The sequence below is a fragment of the Jaculus jaculus genome, chromosome 4 (genome assembly GCF_020740685.1).
Source record: "Jaculus jaculus isolate mJacJac1 chromosome 4, mJacJac1.mat.Y.cur, whole genome shotgun sequence".
Classification (NCBI taxonomy): Eukaryota; Metazoa; Chordata; class Mammalia; order Rodentia; family Dipodidae; genus Jaculus; species Jaculus jaculus.
Genome location: NC_059105.1, coordinates 7,988,660 through 8,007,855, shown reverse-complemented (window position 1 = coordinate 8,007,855; position 19,196 = coordinate 7,988,660). Strand labels below are relative to the sequence as shown.

The window sequence follows — 19,196 nt, the reverse complement described above, 5'->3', positions numbered from 1 at the left end:
GAGAGAGAAAGATTTTTGCCTTGTCTGTTTGCATAAAATATCTAAAGTAATGTAAATTGTCATCATGAGTACTTCTCTTGCTTATCCATTTTCTTTTGATTTCTAACCTATGTCGCGCACTTTCTAGTCACATCAATACCTGCAAACGCGTCTGCTGCTGGAAGACATAACAGAGGGGCTGGGCCTGCTGACTGCGCAGAAGCTGGCTCTCCTCGAAGAGTGCCCCCAATGAACTTAAGCTAATCACAGATGAAGTCACCTAGAAAATTCAATCAAACAGGAGCTTGTGTCGACTGACTTATCCAAGTGACACTGGATTGGGCCATCACTCTATTTATAATCACATCTGTTCTTCTTTATCCCTGACAACAGAGGCTGGAGGCCACAGGCTGGTGGCCAGGCTCCACCCCTCGTGCCTGCATGTCACTTCCCTCACAGTCATGGGAAGGCAAATCCCCAACTGACAGTATTCCAATAACAACAAAAAAAATGAGTTTTAAACAATATGATACCAACACAACTTGGTTTTCATGAAACTATGAAAAGATGGTTTTCAAATGTAGTATTCATACACTCTAAAAGAATAACTTAATACATTTGAAAACAGCTATAAACTTTATGTTCAACAAATCACTCGATCTCCTCTATAGTTGAATAAAATCCCACTGTGTTCCTGTACTGCATTTTCATTATCCACTCATCAATTGGTAGACATCCAGGCTGATTCCATTTTCTAGATATTATGTGTAGAGCCACAATGAGCACGGATGTTCACGTATCTTTGTTACAGGCTAAAACGACCTTTGGGTATGTGCACAGGAACAGAATAGCTGAGTCATATGGTTGGACTTTTAGCTAATTTCCATAATGGGTACACCACTTTACACTCCCGTTCTCAATCTGCACATCCTTGCCAACTCTACTCTGTATATTGTATCAACCATGGGGCCAAATAACCCATGTGTTTCCTCACCAGCTAGAAGGGAGAAAGACCAGCACAGTCAGCGTGGACTAAGCTACCATTACCCAAGGGCTGATCAGGGTCCTGACCTGTGTGAGCAAAGTGAGTGGGCTCCTCATATCTGCCTTTGCCATGGACTGTGGCTCTTGCAGAAGGGCAACAAATTGCCGCTGGACGTGGGGACATTCAGGGCCTTTCCAGTATGCCATACAAATGTCTCCAGAGCTCTTTTTAACAAGCAACACCAGCTTTTTTTGAGTACCTAGATATTTCCTAAATCTTTGTTAATTGTTCAGAACACTTGGGCAGTTAAATAAGAGAGAGACCAGCTCGTTCCTGGGCCACAGTGGAAACCGGTTCTCCAACATTTGGTCAACAGGTTCTCAGCAAACAACCCTTCATATCATTAGGATCCCTGCTATTATGGGGGGACTGTGAGGTAGTAGTAGCTGTCACAGCGACCACATGATGTGATCGGTTCCTGAGCAGATAGTGTGAAATACCACCCTCCCCAGTGAGTATAGGCTCTGAGTTCCCAAGATCTGAAACAGACTCTCAGGGTTAACTCCAAGAAGACAACTGTAAATTTGGGGACTGGAAGCTTCAAAACTAAAGGGAGTGTGGTTTAATTTTTTTTCTTTTCCTGGCTGAGATCCAAATCCTCAAGCTTGCTGCACTCCCGGGTCCTATGCTCAAGCGTGCTGATCTCCTTCATATCCATTTGATTGTGCTGGCATCTGTTCTTTCCTGGTTTCCTTTGGGTCCTAGTTGCGTGGGGACCACGGTTTCCTGTCAGGCACCATGGGCTGCTCCTCATTTCTCTGATGTCCCATACCCTGTACTGAAGCTGCATTTATTCCCTCATCATTGGAAGGTCCTGTGCAGGCATTGTTTTTTAGCTCTGGCTTGAATGTGAAGGTTAACAAAAGGATTGCAAGTTTGATGTTCACTCATCATTCTGCACAGCATGGTGTAATGATTTCATGATCATTAAGCTAAGAATAAGAAGCCTAAGTCAGGGAATAAGTAAGGCCAGTTCTCATGCTTTCCACCCAGCTATGTGACCAACTGACAAAGCTGAGCCAATAGGCTGAGCCCCCTCACACATGGGTATAAATTACAAGCACATATTTGCAGTCCACGTGTTTCCTCAAGCATTCACTTCTCATGACTCCAGCTCAGGGTCAGAAATACAGACACAACAAATACCTGTTGGGCAACATAGAGCACTTTCCTCCATGTCTATTCATCATTTGAAAACTTCCTACAGTTTAATGTTCTTTTCCCATTCTAGAACATTCACATTAATGATTCATAAGTAAGTGGTCTGAAAATAGATATTAAAATATAAAACGCTTTTAAGAGGGAAGTCATAACACTTTTATGGTATGTCCTTGATATTATATATATTTTAAATAATGCAACATTTGCACAAGGTTTGCTTTGGCCAGGAAACCTATGTAGTCTACAGAGTTCCCTGTTCTTAGATTTGCACAAAATTTGGAATATTTAAAACTTTATTAAATAGGGACACCTGCTTGTTCTTACTGCTCTGAATCTCATAAGCACTGCATATGGGTTGCCTACATAGTGTGTTGTGATGCTCTCAAACTTGATGACAGAAGGTTACTGTTCCTAATTCCCGCCTAGTTTTGAGAAAATGCTAGCACAACTTCACTATTCATAAATCTAATAAATTTGTTTCTACAAATGAACTCCTCATAATATAACCATCCATTTTTGACATATTTGTTGTAGGAACTCTAATAAGGCAAGACTAAATTGTCAGTGAGAAAAAGAAATAGAAGTAGGCCAATAACAGACACAAATGACCTCTACTTTTGTATTTGCCAACAGAGAAATGCAAATGAAGAAGAGTCATGCAATGCCCCCTCCCCCATGCACCAGAATGTGGAAGGGAAATGGTAAGAAGAAGCATATTTTTGTGTGCGATGAGAGTGGAGAGTGGCATGGTCTCTTCTGGGAAACACTCCGGCAGTGTTTCTAAAACTGAGGAAGGGTGTGCTCTAGGGCTGTGTCAGCCTTTGACTGAAGGAGATGTAGAGAGGGTGTTCACGTAGAAAAGCTGAACACTGGGTGACTGCAGTGACAGCCACAGGAGCACGTGCTTCACAGGACCCTCACCGTTACCTGCAGAAGCGAGCGCACAGGGTTTCCCAGTGGAAGGAGGTGCCCAGTGCAAGTCAAGCTGCCTGGCTCCTGTGTTGAGCATCAGGGAAGGATTTCTTGAGGTGACAAGTAAGACATCTGAGAAGCACATTCTAGTGAAAGGAGTATTCTGGGTAGGAGAAAAACTAAACATGAGGGCTGTGGCTTAAAGATGTACGTTGCATATAGTTGTTAAAAAGTGAACAGAAATAGGACACACACATTAAAAAAATTAACAAATTCTTTTTCTGCTTAAAAAAATTACTTATGGGCTTTAGCAAAAAACTACCTTCTAATTTTACTTGGTGGACCTCCTATGCTCACTACTTAAGGATCCCACATCAAATTCTTATAAAAATGAGGTTCACAACAATAAGCAGAAGTAGGTGCCTCCATTTAGAGAGAGAGAGAAAAAAAGAAAACAAAACAAAAACCAACTCTTCCAATTTTTGCTCCAATCTAGGGGCCAAAGAACTACTTGACCCAGGCAGAAAGGGGATAATGGACTAAAAATTATGAAGTGAAAGATCTTTATTGGTCACAATTGAGAAATTTAACATGCCTTGATATTTCCCCTTGCTAACTGAGTAATTTATAAAAATGTAATGTTCAATAAAATGAACAAATGGAGAAAATGAAAGTACTTCAAAATGAAAGGAATATTTAAGAGCTAAAAATTTCAGTTAGAAATGATAGGTTCTGTACTTTAAAAAGTGAAGAAATTGCAGCCCCATGATGAATATTCCTCATAGCAACATTATTTGATTGAATGACAATAATAAAAATGGGGCATTGTGAAAAAATATCTAAACTTATTTTATGTTTACAAAGGCATTAAACCTGAATGCCTGGGCTCTTTATTTTTAAAGAGAGAAAGAGAGAGAGAGAGAGGGAGGGAGAGAGAGGGAGAGAGAGAGAGAGAGGAAGAGAATTGGTGCACCAGGGTCTCAGCCAGTGCAATCAAACTCTGGACACTTTTGCTACCTAGTGGGCATGTGCAACCTTGTGCTTGCCTCACCTTTGTGCATCTGGCTTATATAGGATCTGTAGAGTCAAACATGGGTCCTTAGGCTTCACAAGTCAGTGCCTTAACTGCGAGGCCGTCTCTATAGTTGGGCTCTGTTTTTAAAGAAGTAGTGGTTGAAGGATTTATGGACGGCAATAAAAATGGGGCAATGTCTGTTTGATTACAACATTTTGGGTTCATTTCCTTTGCAAGAATGATGTGAATTTAGATCACTTAAAGGGTCTGTAAATATGCACATATGTCTGTCCATCCATTGACTCAAGGATCGTGTATCAAGCTTTACTAAAACTCTGTAACTTCCTGATGAGGCAAGATGATAACTAAGTAATTACAATGAAAACTAATGCGTTTGAGAAATGCTATGGAAACATGAAAATCAGAAGTAAAAAGGACAATCTAGGGAAGATGCCCAAGCCACTCATGGAGGTCAGTTATGTTGGGGGAATGCTGGTGATATTCAAGAAGGAGCATTTGCAACCTTGGAGCATGATCCCATTCATGGAATCTTGGCAAGGAGGGGGAAGATCACACCATGGTTTCAGCTAGACATGCAGATCCCAGGTATCAAATGGGAGTGAAAAAGAAAGCTATGTTTACAAGGCAAGAAAACGTGTTAGATGTGGATCTTATTGAGTCCAGAGACTTTGGGATGGAGAGTTGAGCGCAGTGTTGGAAACACCAGAAGGTGAGTGAGAGCCAAAGTTCTGTGAGATGATGAAATCTCTCAGGCTCTCTTTTCTGGGTATGCTATATGGAGGAGGGTTTCTTATAGACCCTTGGTGAACACCAGTATTATGAGTCTTTTCCCCTCAAGCGGAACCATGAATGAAACTATATTGAGAGATATCTAACTCGTTCTCTCTGATCAAAAAATGTGCTGTCTGACTCCTGATGGACTAAAGATGTTATTTTGAATTAGACTTCACATGTTAAGTAGCTAAGGCTCTCGTGCTAAGTCTGTTACTCTGTGTAAAGGAGCCCGTTGCTGTACACTGTGGCAGTTTGTCTGTTGCTAGACAACAGGATACCTGATCTTGCTACCAGGCTTCTCAGTACCCTATGCTAGAAAATACAGAGAAAGACGTTCAGAATTTGTAAGTCTGAGATTTGTCTTAGATCAAAGTTGCTCTCATGTCCTTAGGGAGTTTTGTGGGTAATTATTAGTTTTTCTTTGTCATTCAGTTCCTATATTTTGAGCTATTAAATTAATACCCCCAAATTAGTAAAGTATAAGTATATAAAGAGATTTTATGTGGCAATGAGGATGTAAAGGTGTTAAAAATAGAGAAAATACTTTAGTATGACATTCTAAACTAAGTTAGGAATATGCTCAAGCTCAAGGAATGAAGGCACATTTTCAGGGCCTGAAATAGCATCATTCACTGATAAAAATCACACAGCTGCGGTGACTTATCATTTTTCTTTCCTCTCCCCCTTTGTTTTGTGAGAACATGAAGCATTCTCTATCATGGGTCTGGGAAGAAACTGCTGTCAGAGCTGTGGCCCCTGCTTCCAGCAATTAATCAATCATTTTCTGCACCCTACGCAGTCTTGTTTGTCCGCAGGCTTGTGGCTGCCAGGAGCACCTCAGACCAAGCAGAGAGGACTGTGTATCCCTGGGGCCCTTGCCAGGGAAGGAGCTAGTGCTGCAAAGCCATAAAGCATGCCAGACTCAGTTTTATTCATTTAAGATTCCTGTTTAGCTAACTTTAATCTATATTTTGCTAGTATTGAGTAGAACACACACACACACACACACACACACACACACACACACACACACACATGCACAGAGAGCATGTATACTGGTACTTGGAAGCCAAATATTTTCTCTTGAGTGTGCCAAGAAATTTCTTTTCTGTTCACCAGTTAAATTGCCCTTCCCACATCTAGTATGTACTGCGACCACCTCCAAATGTGACAGTCTTCTCTTCTGCTTGATGAACATCTAGTACACACCAACCATGTGTCAGGAGTTGTCTGTCCTGGGCAAATGGAGACATTACCCACACTCTGGACACTGAAGGTTTTTCAAGTGTTAGAACTGTCATAGGAGAGTCACAGCTTGCCCAGGAGAAGTAACACAGACAAATTTCTTTTAATTTGTTGGTTGACAATATTGCTTAAACAGCTCCACTGGAGAGGAGAGCGGTTACTCGGGAAATGCTGAAAGGTTCTCTCTGGCACGCTAACCTCTGTTTACTACTCATGGTACCTATTCATCCTAAGAATTCAAGGCTCTCCCAAAAATATAGCATAGGAATGGATTGGTGCTCCAGTGGATCTGCATGTGCACAGGGTTTCAGGTAGCTGAGGAGTGAAGTACCCCACACTTTACTTTGTCAGGTATCTTCTTCAACACCTCTGAAATCCCGCCAGTCCCAGGAAGATCCCATTATGCACGTTAGGTGTGAGAAGGCTGTGAGGCAAAAATGCATCTTCTAAGTCGGATGTGGAAGGACAGAAACTTTGTTGCTTAATCAGCGGTCAAGGGTGGGAGCTGAGAGGAGAGTGCTTACTCTAGTACAGGCTGGGTATGTGGGTTCTGAGACAGGCTAGGCTGGAACCCTAAGTTAGAGTCTGCAGTAACCAGGATCCTTATGGGAAGTGGGAAGGCCTCTCTGGCACTACGTAGGTCTTTCATTACTCCTCAGGCTAGAGACTGAAATGGGGTGTGGGCTTGCCTCTGGTACTCCACAAAGTTGAAAGACACTGAATAGTGCAGCCTTTCCACTGTCAGCTCTGTTCTTGAGATGTGTAAACAGTCATTACCATCGTTACACCCTCACATAACCATTTCTCACTGTTGAAATAAACAGTTGGGTATAGATTATTGGCATCAATTCGTCCAGTGGCTAAAATCAGATATCTTAGTAAATATGGTGTTATTAAAATGAACAAAAAGAGTTTTATTCTCTGTGAAATTCTCTCAAGAACACTAAAAACTTCCTAGGATTTTAGGAATAAAAGTATCTTTTGCCCAGGCGTGGTAGGGCATGCCTTTAATCACAGGAGGCAGATGTAGGAGGATTTCTGTCAGTTTGAGGCCACTCTGACACTACATAGTGAAATACAAGTCATCCTGGGCTAGAGTGGGACCCTACTTAAATAAAAAAAAAAATTAAAGAACAAGAAAGGATCATTTAAGGTCTTAGTGTTCAATCTTTTGTTTTAGATGCAACCCAAAGAAGGTTGCTAACCTGGTCAAGGTTACAGCACCTGGAAACTACAGTTGACAGTGATAAAAACATATGTATGTAAGTTTTTATGTAAGTTGATTGGACAGAAGCCCCATAATGGCTTCTGACTTCAAAAAGTTGAAGTTAATGAATGAACCTTCCTGTTAGGCACTGAGAAGTTTCTGGAGGCATCTTATCTCTGCATGTTGGTGTGCCAGTAGGCTTTATTACTAGCAGTTTCCACTTTAAAACAACTTTATAGTTATCTATATTGTTGCTTTACACTAGTAAAGCAAGCAGAAATACATTTTTATTTGAAAATGAAATCTCTCACTTTCAATTAATGCCCAGTTTAAAATAAATATAAAACACAACAGTATCTTCAAATATTAATTCCTTAACTTCATATTATCTTCCTCAAAAAGTATCTGAGCTCCAAGATCTCTTGCATTTTGTGAAGATTTCTCAGATGCAGTTTCATTTTTCTCATGCCAAAGAGCTAGAACAAAGGGACTCTGAGGAGCTTTTCAAATAAACAATGCATGTTCAAGAATAATTTAATTATCATATTTCACTGAACAGTAAGTTCTGTTAAGTTTTTTTCTGTTTGCTTGTTTTCCAAGCCAAATGTGTTCTTTTTATAGAAAGTGTGATTTTAAAGGCCAAAAGTCATTGGTCATTTTGATAGCCTTAATTAGTCATTTAAATTGGTAATTACTAAAATCATTACATAAAGAAAAGCTCATTGTGATAATCATAAATGGTGTCTTTTTTTTCAAATAGACTTCTTCCAGATCCTTTTGTTAAACTCTGTCACTTCGCTATTAAATTAAAGAACTGCTTAGCTTCTCAAGTTCTATGTTAGAAGAGGTATGCTGAAATTGGATTATAAAAAACATGTATTTTCACTTTCAACAGAAGACATTAAAGGAACTTTAGATGATGTGAGGGAACTAATTCTCTTAACCTTAGAAGCAGATATACTCACTTCAATCCAATTGCAAAATATTAATGTTTTCACAGGCAAGTGTTTTTGTCTATTGCTAGTAATTCAGTCATATTCATTAAATTTTATTATTTGTGCATCATTAAATGTAGGTTAACATGTCAAGTCTAGCAAACACAAGCAGTTATTTCCAGCACACTGCCCTGCTGAGAGTGATAAGAGGCAAACACATATCACCTCAAGGAAAAAGAATCTGCTAATTTGTAAACATGAACATTAAAATGAAGGCTACAAAAGACAACGTAACAGATGTCATTTGTAAATCAACCGCAGTCCTCCATGCTTATCTTGCCAAAAATGTATGTCTATAGAAGAACAGGAATCAAATGATGTCCCTTTCAGAGCAGAATAAACCTGTGTTTGCAAAACTTGGCACAGCCCATGCCAACCCTGACTTTGGCAAATGGCTGAGAACTGAAATGGGGTGCAAAGGGAGTGTGATCTGAACATCCCATGGCGCTAGATGTCACTACTGAGGGCTGTTTGTCAGAGCAAAAGTGTCCACAACATTTTTTTTTTTTTTGTCAGAAGCCTTGCTTTAACAACTCTTCCTATGGCTGCTGTTGTGTGGGTTCTTTTTCTCCTCAGCTCCCTGGGAGGGATGCTAAGTGCATATCAAATGAGGCCTTTCCTGCCAGCTTAGAGGAGTCACGAGGAACTCCTACTGTGGAGTTAGACCACATGGGACTTAGGGTTTTACTATCTCCTTGCCACTGATCCAAGGCAAGTCCCTCATCTCTGAGCATCTTTCTCACCTATCAAATGGGAATTGGAACCGTCGCTGTAGGATTGCTGTGGGGACTGCAAGAGATTGCACAGGTGACATATCTGGGCACAGGACACCCCAGTGTCTTCCTGTTTGGGTCCATGTCCCATGCTTCACCACAGACTGTGAGGAGAGGCATCAAGAAGCATCACTGCGCTGGAGAGATGGCTTAGCGGTTAAGCGCTTGCCTGTGAAGCCTAAGGACCCCGGTTCGAGGCTCAATTCTCCAGGACCCACGTTAGCCAGATGCACAAGGGGGCGCACGTGTCTGGAGTTCGTTTGCAGTGGCTGGAAGCCCTGGCCTGCCCATTCACTCTCTCTCTGCCTCTTTCTCTCTCTGTCACTCTCAACCTCTTTAATTTTTAAATTAAAAAAAAAAATGAACAACAACAAAAAGAAGCATCATTATCACACACTGATAGCATGTTCCTTCTCCTCTGCAGCCTCCCACTCAGTGCTCCCAGCCTGCACTTCCAACTGTCTTACTCACCTCCTTTGCAGAGAGCAGACTTTGCCTCTCAAGTTACTATCATATCGTAAACACAGAAGCAAAGGAATTCAACAGACAAGTTCAGAAAGATCGCTGTAGGTAGTGAGTGTTGTGAGTTGTGAAGAAAACCAGGCAAGATAATGGGTCGGGAAGGGAGGCTCGGAGAAACTTCCAAAATTTTGATACATCTGAGAACTAGAGAGATGAGGTGCAGAAGTTGTCAGAACTCTCTGGCAAGAGGAATGGCAAATTCTGTGATCTTCTAATTTCATAGATCCAATATCTGAGGCTGCAAATAGAGAAGTGACTTTACATCATGAATTCCAGAACTGGGGATGGAGTGTGAGGCTCCAGATTCACGGGTCCTGCCATTTCCTACCAACTCTCATTCAGTAGAATCCCACATAGCAAGCTCTTAACTTGTATTGTTATGGAAGGAGTGGCCCAAGGTGGTAGCAAAGAGGAATAGCCAGTTAAAGAGGTCATGGAATACAGTAGCATATGAGGAAATCAAGGTTTTGAAGTCCATGGAATCTCATCTTTAGGGAAATCATGTATGAACAACAGGAGACATTTTTATCTGGGATTATGAGAGACATCTTTATGTTTTTAATATTTCTAACTGAAGCTATAAGATTTGCTAATGCAGAGAATTATTTCTATATTCCCCAAGGGTTTCAATACTACAACAATATAGACTTTATAAAGTAACATGTGAACATCATTATTGCATATTGTGTTAGTTGGTTTAGGCAGCTCTGCAAGCAACAGCTATTGATTTCTCACAGTTTTGGAGGCTAGAAAGCTTATATCATGGCACGATGACTGTTGAGTTCCCAATAAGCACTCTCTCTGGCTTATAAATGAAGTTCGCTTTTTCCTGGTAGCAGCGAAGGGGCAATCTCTATTTTAATACTGCAACTCACAGTTCCATGGGGTTAGCTGGCAACCCCAATGAGAAGGATCCCTTTGGGGATGGGCAGGGATGAGGGCAAGGATGGTACCAACATATGCTGTTTACACACTGAGTATGTCCATAACTCCTATTAATAAAGAAAACTCCTATTGCTTTCACAAGTGTCCCACTCTCATGACCTAAGTTCTTCCTAGCTCTCTTCCAAGGGTGCAATCTCCACCTACTATCACACTGAGTTTGAAGGGGCCAGCGCAAGAGTTGGGAAAGGGCACACACACACGTTCATTCCATGATGCATGGCAGGAATTGTTCCATTCTAAGATTCTCTGGATTGTGGAGAAACTCTGCCTTACCTTTACAATGTGAACCCTCATCTTGTAAACCAGGGCAAGAACTTTTCTTATTGAGATTATAACTATTTAATGTATGACATAGTTTTTAAGCCTAAAACCTTAAAAAAAGCTTACACTATAAAGGTGGCATTTAGAGAAGTAATCAAGAAATTTACTAAATGTCATTTAGCAATTATGAAGATCTCATTTTTGCACATGTGTATATGTGTATGTGTGCATGTGCATAGTTAGTTCAGGATATATATACATTTTTTCCTTAACCTAAAAGCTTAAATTAAGTTTGCACTATAATTAATGTTGTAGGTAGAGAAGAAAATATGACACAAACAAGATATTTTCTTACAGTAATTTAGCCGTTGATCACATTCTATTTTCTTTGCATGTGTGTGCACAGTATGCATGGTGATGGTGGTAGTTGGTGGTACATGCACAGGTGACCCATGTGCACACTTGTAGGAATCAGAAGAGAAAGTCAGTGTCTCTCTTGTTACTCACTTGTGTGTTTCCTTGAGACAGAGGCTCGTCACTGAACCTGGAGATGTACCATGAGCTCCAGAAGTTCTTTGCCGTCCTCTCCACATGGCACTTGGGTTCCAGGAATGTGTGGCTATGCCCAGATACTTACATGGAGAACCAAACTCAGGGCAAATCAGGTGTGAGTCCTGGGATTCTGCCTTTTCAGCCAGTGCCACTAGTCATGGAATTGCACCCTAAATGATGAGGTTCATGAATGCATTGTGCTACCTTTTGTTAAAATGACAAAATATGTTGTCACTTGAGTCTCAGTAGATGTTAAGCTTAAATATGTTTTGAGCAGATGTTTTTCCTTCATCTTCTGGACCTCTCAAAGCTCATGTTTCTTTTTGACAGAGGAGGCACCTTAATAAGACTACATGACTAATGGTCATACATTTTATTGACTTGATTCCATTGACCCACATTAGACTCTATCTAACTTTCCCAATATTGCCTTTTCCCCTTTTTACTATGGATTTTAGCACCATCACTACATTTTATGCTGGCTGTTGTCTTACAATGTATCTCCAAAGGCACTGAGAATTGATTTTTGGGTGAGGAAGAATGTGAACAAAGATTCCCAGAACAGCCTAAATAGTTGGAATATATGCTCCAGGCTACACTGGGAAATTTAGGCCTGTGGAGGTGCGGGGCTTATGAAACTGAGAAAGGAAAGCAATCAGTCCCAGAAATAGATTTGAGAAGAGCCAACCCATTCCTTTTCAAAATGTATTGAAGGCGTTACCAGACAGACAAGATGCTGATCACTGTATGAGTTCACACTTTTAAAGATTTATCAACTGAGCTTCCAGTTGTCTCAGGAGGACCTGTTATTACAAAGGCACAAGGAAAAACTCTCTCACCACAACAGACCTTATGAGAGCACTGATATGAATGCTGGCATGTACTGGGAACCCTGAGTGGGAAGAATAATTTCCTGTTCCTTCTTCAAAAACTGCAACTTAGGAGGTCAGAAGGAAAAAAATGACTGATGTTAGCTCTTCTCATTCTTCACTTGGAGACGTTACTGAAGCAAGTACAACACTGGAGCCTGCTAGAGGCTTATTGGAATAGTAACTCTGCAACAGTTACTGCTGGTCAGGATGCAAAGATAAGTAGCATGTCAGCGATTTAACCTTCAGAAGTATGTTTAACCCTACCAGTCTTAATGGCCATCTCCCTGAAACTCGTAGCAATAACTTTCCCACAGGACTGCTCTAGGAATTCAATAGAGCATTTAACATTGTGTCAAGCATTCCATAAGTTCTCTGGCTAATCTTGATATTTCCACCTTATTAGATTAAAAAAAAAATCTATGGGTCTAGTAAGAGACACCTCTGAGTATGTCTGAGGATGTTTCCATCCATAATCAGATTATTAAGGCTCGGATCTAGACAACGGATTAATCCCTTGGTAAATTCATAATGTGATAGCATTTTTGGGAAGTGGTGACAGGTAGGAGGAAGGGCCTGGTTGGCAAAGTAAGTTACTGCATATGACTCGGGGGATTTCTTCCTGTCCTGGACCCTTGCCTTCTTCCTTTCCCACTGTCTCCTGACTACCATATCACTATATGAACTACTCGGCTCCAGGAGGATCTCTTCCCATAGTGGACTGAACCTTCTGACCATAAGCCAAACAGTAAATAAATCAATATGTAAATATTATTCCTCCCTAAAGTTGTTCATTTATTTTTTGTCACAGCAATGAAACATCTGTTAATATAATCAGATCTTCAAAAATAAAGCTGAGGATTTTTTTTTAAAAAAGCACCAAACCATATAGGTTGATTCATTAGCTCTTTTTAAAAACACTTTTATTTTTATTTACTTATGACAGAGATTTTTTATTTATTTCTGAGACAGAGGGGAAGAGAGAGAGAGAGAGAAAGAGAGAGAAAGAGAGGGAGGGAAGGGGGAGAGAGAGAATGGGCATGCCAGGGTTTCTAGCCACTGAAAATGAACTCCAGATATATGTGCCACCTTGTTTGTCTGGCTCATGTGTGTAATTGAACCTGGGTCATTAGGCTTCACAGGCAAGTGCCTTAACTGTTAAGCCATCTCTCTAGCCCTCATTTGCTCTTTTATTTTGTTTTTGGCTCTTCTAGATGTTTCCTGGAACCTACTGTTTTTACTGTTTATTTTCAAATTTATTTTTCCAAGGCCTTGGATGAGTCAAGGATGTTGGATGGTACAACCAATAGCATTCAAACCTGATCTAGGAATCTAAGTTTGTGTTGATTTCCTTACAAAGCAATGAGATCAAGGGAACATCCTCATATGCAAACAGAAATGTGTGACTTCTGCTAAAGCATAAACCCTCTTGTCATAAAGCACCCTGTCTAATGCAAAACCCTATGCTATATGTCAAGGATGCAGAACCAACAGCCTTTTACTTTGCATATCAAATTCTTCATTTTCATTCAATATCAACTTCCCACATTTTCTAACTTCCTTCCAGCAAGACTTTTGGGAAATTCCAAACTCCACCACTCTGCATTCAAAAACCTGTCCTACTCTCGGGCATTGAAATGTCACAAAGTTCAGAGAGGAGGAAATTTCTCCCTTCTAGGAATTCCTCATGTACACATGTTTATACACTCATTTCTTCTTGATCAGAGCACGTTGGCACATAAAATGTTCCACTTCTTGCTCAGTGCTCTCTAAAATATCACGGAGCTATTATAAGAAGATACCAGAGTTAAGAGACATTGAAGCAAAGAGAGGACATTTGATTAGTTAACGAAAGTACTTTCCTCTGCTTACTCCTTACATTCTGGTTGGGATATCCCAGGGAACATGGTTAACTAAGATGACATCTGGCAGGATATTTCCTCTTCAAAAGAAGTGTAAATTAGGTACAATTAAAAATGAGTTGTGGATATTTTGTATAACACCAGGGGAAATAGAAATGCATTGAAAACTACACACAAATAAACTAGCATGTGCCAGTGTCAGAAATCCATAAAAGGTTTTGGGCATATGCTGACACATGGCTCTCTGGTCATTGGAAAGCAATTTACCTGTATATACCATCATTTGATGTATTGTTGTTCTCTTTCTGTTGCCCAAAGTCATTCATGGTTCTGACCTACCTAAAGATGTGCCATAAATCCACAATGATGGATATGATGTTGTGACAGATCAGTGCTTGTATAAGACTTATCTATTCTTTAGTAGACTTTTTTTTGGGGGGGGGGCTTTGATTAAGATGGCAGAATAGGAGCAATGCCAAAAAACAACAGAAGAGCATAAAGACAGGATTCCATTCAATACTCCCTTCTCTCAAACCACGAATATGACAGAGAAAACTCAGGAGATCCAAGAGCAGGCAATATGATAACACAAGATAGCTGACTGAGTACCTTCAGACACACCGCCTCTTCCACATCTGCTGGGGCCCAGGAGAAATCGCAAAGGAAGTGGTGACGTGAGTAATGTTCCCACTGCTAGCCTGAAAACCAGTGTGAGGAGGATCCATGACAGACAATGTGCTCAATCCAAACACATGGAGTCATGGGCTGCAGAGATGATTTATCACTTAAGGTGCTTGCTTGCAAAGCCAAAGGATCTTGTTTTGATTCCCCAAAACCCACCTAAGCCCGATGTACAAAGTGGCACATGCATCTGGGGCTAGTTTGCAGTAGCTGGAAGCCTGGAGTGTCCATTCTCTCTTTCTCTTTCATAAATAAATAAATGAATAAATAAATAACAAAATATTAAAAAAAAACACATGGAACCAGAAACCCAGAGGCTATAGAGGACTCAGCACTAAACCAGACTGCTAAAAGACCCACCAAAGCTCAGGGGCCACTGTGGCAGAGGGCATGGGGGGCTGCAGAGCCACAGCGTATGTAGAAATAAACTCTCCCAGAGACTAACCACCCAACAGTGACCACCAACAACACTCAGGAAAAAGTCCTCAGGACAAGTAAGACCTGGGGGAGAGGGGATAAAAGACTACAACCTTTGTAAAAAAAAAAAAAAAAGAGAGAGAGAGAGAGAGAGAGAGAGAAAAGTGGCATTTTCCTTTTGCAATGCCATTATGCATGTGTGCAGATCTTAATAAATTATAGCAAGCTATCTAAATAAATTCACATGAAAGTACAAATGCACCTCATTTTAAAAAAAATCAAGAATTTCAAACTAGCAGAGTTACTACTTTAAAGATAACACAGTATGGAAGTATGTGTGTGTGTGTGTATATATATATATATGCATAAGGGAACGCACTCATCTGGAGTTCTTTTGCAGTAGCTGGATATATATATATATATATATATATATATATATATATATATATATATAATTTTTTTTAAGATGTCCTTTTCTGACATATGGTGTGTGTGTGTGTGTGTGTGTGTGTAATGTTCAGCCACAGCAATAAAACACAAAACACACAAGTCCTGAGTCAGAAGGCAGGTTTCCAATTCAAGCTAGGATCCTATACCAGGGAAGCTGTTTTCTAAGACAATGGTAAAAGCCATGTCAGGAAATCATATAAACTTCATTTATTACTATTAATCATTCATTGAATTAGTTGTTATTTCTCCTCTTCCAAAAATTTAGGGTAATTATAAGGAGCATTTACTTGCACATAAGATCTGTCTTTTATGCATGCTTAGTTTTGGAGAAATGCAGAATGCAGTGGTCCCTGACCAGGAGTCTGGAAACACTCGTCCCTGTGCCAGTGGCTCGGGTTGACACTGAAGTCGCACACTTGCTTTGGCATCTACCCTACTTTTTGCAGCCGCCACACTCAGCCCATGATCATGCCCCCAACTTGCCTCCACGTGTCTCTGCTTTTCACCCTCTAAACGCGTTTCAAAGGTGTCATCCCATTCTTGGAGTCCAAAGTGACATCCTCAATAAGACTCCCTCTTATGTCCTTATTACACGGTTCAAACTCTACAACAATCTTTCTGCTAAATCTTCAAGGATTTGGGTGCCTAAGGTGCCTTTCAGAAAGGACAGTATAAACTTGCAGAGCGATAATGCTTTCTCATTAGAATTTTCTGGGCTCCCTCATATATCTTTCAATAGATAATAGCTTTTATCATCGATAAAAAGTATTTTTATTTATTTATTTATTTGAGAGCGACAGGCAGAGAAAGAGGGAGGGACGGAGGGAGAGAGGGAGGGAGGAACAGAAAGAGAGAGAATGGGCCCGCCAGGGCCTCCAGCTACTGCAAAAGAACTCCAGATGAGTGCGCTCCCTTATGCATCTGACTAACTTGGGTCCTGGGGAATCAAGCCTTGAGCTAGGGTCCTTAGGCTTCACAGGCAAACCCTTAACCTTTAAGCCATCTTTCCAGGCCACTTTTTATCCTTTGACAAACAGGCTTTGAGAACAAGAAGCAACAGACGACAGTCCAAAGGGGTTGGGGTCACTGTAACGCATGATTACCATTTAATTCTGGGTTATTAGGTTCCTTAACGGTGTACTGCCCACTGAGCATGAGTGTGGACTCAGAGTCCTGACTCCTTCCTGCTTCCCTTCAGAAGCTAAGTGACAGAGCAGAGTACAAAACTCACGCCTTGTTGCCAAATCGCCAAAATCGCTGCCAGCACTGCTCGCCTGGATGTGTAAGATCCCATGAAGTGTCTTGGCAAGAGCTGCTTCAGGAGTGTTGGCCAAGGTGCTGAAGTGAGACAAGGCAGGGACACCTTTGCCAACGAAGTTCCCTCCCCCACTGCCCTTTATGACATTGGGTTTATTCACTGTGACAAGCTCCAAGGTCCTGCTAGGATTTCAAACCAGAAGTTGTTTCGGGAGAAAGGTGTGCTTGTGTGTGCGCAGGGCCGAAAAGCATCTGGGATAAATATTCTTTATAGAAATACAGAGATTCCAAGGCACAAAGAGTGTAGTTTCACCCAGTTAATCCACAAATCCACAGAGTTTGTGCTATTGGTTCTGATGGGAAGAGATTATGGCTATACTTCTCTGTGGGATCACTACTGAACTAACTGCTAAGAAAACATTATGAAGCAAATGACAACAAAGTCACCATTATGAATGATCTAGAGCAAAAACTGTTGTCTATGCATACCTGATTTGCTCAATACCTCGTCTGTTTTTAAGATGTCCTTTTCTGACAGTTGCCCTTCCTGCCTTAAAAATGTGCAGCCAGATATGAGACCACAGGCTGGTTCTGGCACGATGTGGCCTAACGTTGAATCATCTCTGGGTAGCTGCAGATTGCGCAGTGGTGAGAGAAAGAGAAGGCTGCCTGGTCACCAGCTCATTTCACAGTTCCCTCCGCAGCGGGCATTGATGCCCCTTCTGGTGCCAGGCAATTTGCTTCCGTTCTGTTCAACTTTCGGACCTCAGGCTTTAGAGAATGGTCCTGGCTGTGGGAACTGGCTCTGGCTGGCTTTTGGCTACCTCCTTTATGGGTGACTGGCAGGACCAACGCTTTCTTTGACACTCTTAAAAGAGCCTTTTAATTCCCAATGATATTTACTGGCAAAAAGAAAAGTGAAACGCGCAAGGAAGATTTTCCGGTCCAAAATAAGTGAGGCCAAGGGCTGGGCGGCTGAACCCTGGTCTGGCTGGAAAGCTGCATTTCCAGCCAGTGGCTTCCTCTTTCCTCCAGTCTGCTACTTCCAGCCTGCAGTGTGACACCTACTGGAATCTATGAACATCTGGAGATGGAGGGATATGATTTGGGCACCCGACGCTGGCTGCTGCCCCTGGGACTTCCCGCGGAAATCACCCAGCATCTAGAAGGCTTTTCAACAAGGAAGTAACCAGCAGAGCGCTACAGAGGAAGAACCCCGCGAAACATGTTCGAAAACCACCAGAAACTACAGTCTATTTAATGACCCAGAGTCCCTCCAGCTAGCCACCCCCCTCGCCGTCCTCCAAGCCTTTCTGCAACAGTGTTAAAATAAAGTGGCTGGCGGGTTTTTACCCTGAGGTAGGAAGGAGGCCTGTGCGAAGAGTATTTTGTTTCTGTGGTAGAGAGAAGTGTGTGTGGGGGGTGTCCAAAGTCTGGGCCAGGCGCAAATCTCAGTTGCTTCTTTGGCAAGCTGACCAGGATGGCAGGGGCGCGCAGATCTGTGGGCGCGCCTGTGTGTGTGTGTGTGTGTGGGTGGGGGGGGGGTCCTCTACACCCGATCAGCCTGCACCAGTGTGGATGCATGACCACCTCCTCCACCGTCCTCAACACCTGGGCGCATCCTCTCCCCCGTTGCCGCCCACGCAGCTGCTCGTCTGAAAGCCAGTCCCGCGTCCCGCAAAGCGCCCCAGGTCCTCTCGCGTCGGCGGCACTGCCTGGCGGAGGAGGGGCGCGGGGGCGGAGGACCCGCGGGCGGCGGGGGTGTGGAGAAGCGCGGGAGCCGCTGGCGTGCGGGGTTCGGGCCCCCGGGCCACCGCGAGGACGCGCGGCACTCACCCGCTGCTGCTGTCGGCTGCTGACGGCCACGGCGGCGGCGGACGCGGCGCTGTGCCGGAGCTCGGCCGCCTGCCCGGGTCTCAGCAGGCTCCGCGTGAACCTGCGGGTCCGCTCGCTGGCCATGGCCCGCCGCGCTGCTCCGGCCGCGGTGCCCGGGCGTGCGTCCCGCCGGTCCCTGCCCGCGCCAGCCTCCTCTACCCACCCGCCGTTCAGGAAGCGGAACTCGGAGCCTGTCCTCCCCCCTTCGCCCGCTCCTTCCTCGCTCAACTCACGAGAGGCGGGTTTTCCTCGCGCGCACCCCCACTCTTCCCACCCCCTGCGCTCCGCTCCGGCTTCGCCACCACTTTGCAAACTCCGTGCACGCGGCCGACTCGTCTGGCTGCCCCGGGCCCGGCCGGCACTGCGCCTCTGCGCGCC

General features: G+C 42.7%; 1 protein-coding gene across 2 annotated transcripts in view; it reads right to left on the bottom strand.

Annotated features, from left to right (window-relative positions):
- Dock10 (dedicator of cytokinesis 10) overlaps positions 1 to 18,902 on the bottom strand; it is a 271,205-nt gene extending 252,303 nt beyond the window's left edge. For both annotated transcript variants that reach the window (XM_045146779.1, XM_045146780.1), the window contains exon 1: positions 18,780 to 18,902. In XM_045146779.1, coding sequence (XP_045002714.1) covers positions 18,780 to 18,902 — 123 coding nt within the window. The remainder of the gene's footprint in view (positions 1 to 18,779) is intronic.
- Between the last annotated feature and the right edge of the window lie 294 nt (positions 18,903 to 19,196).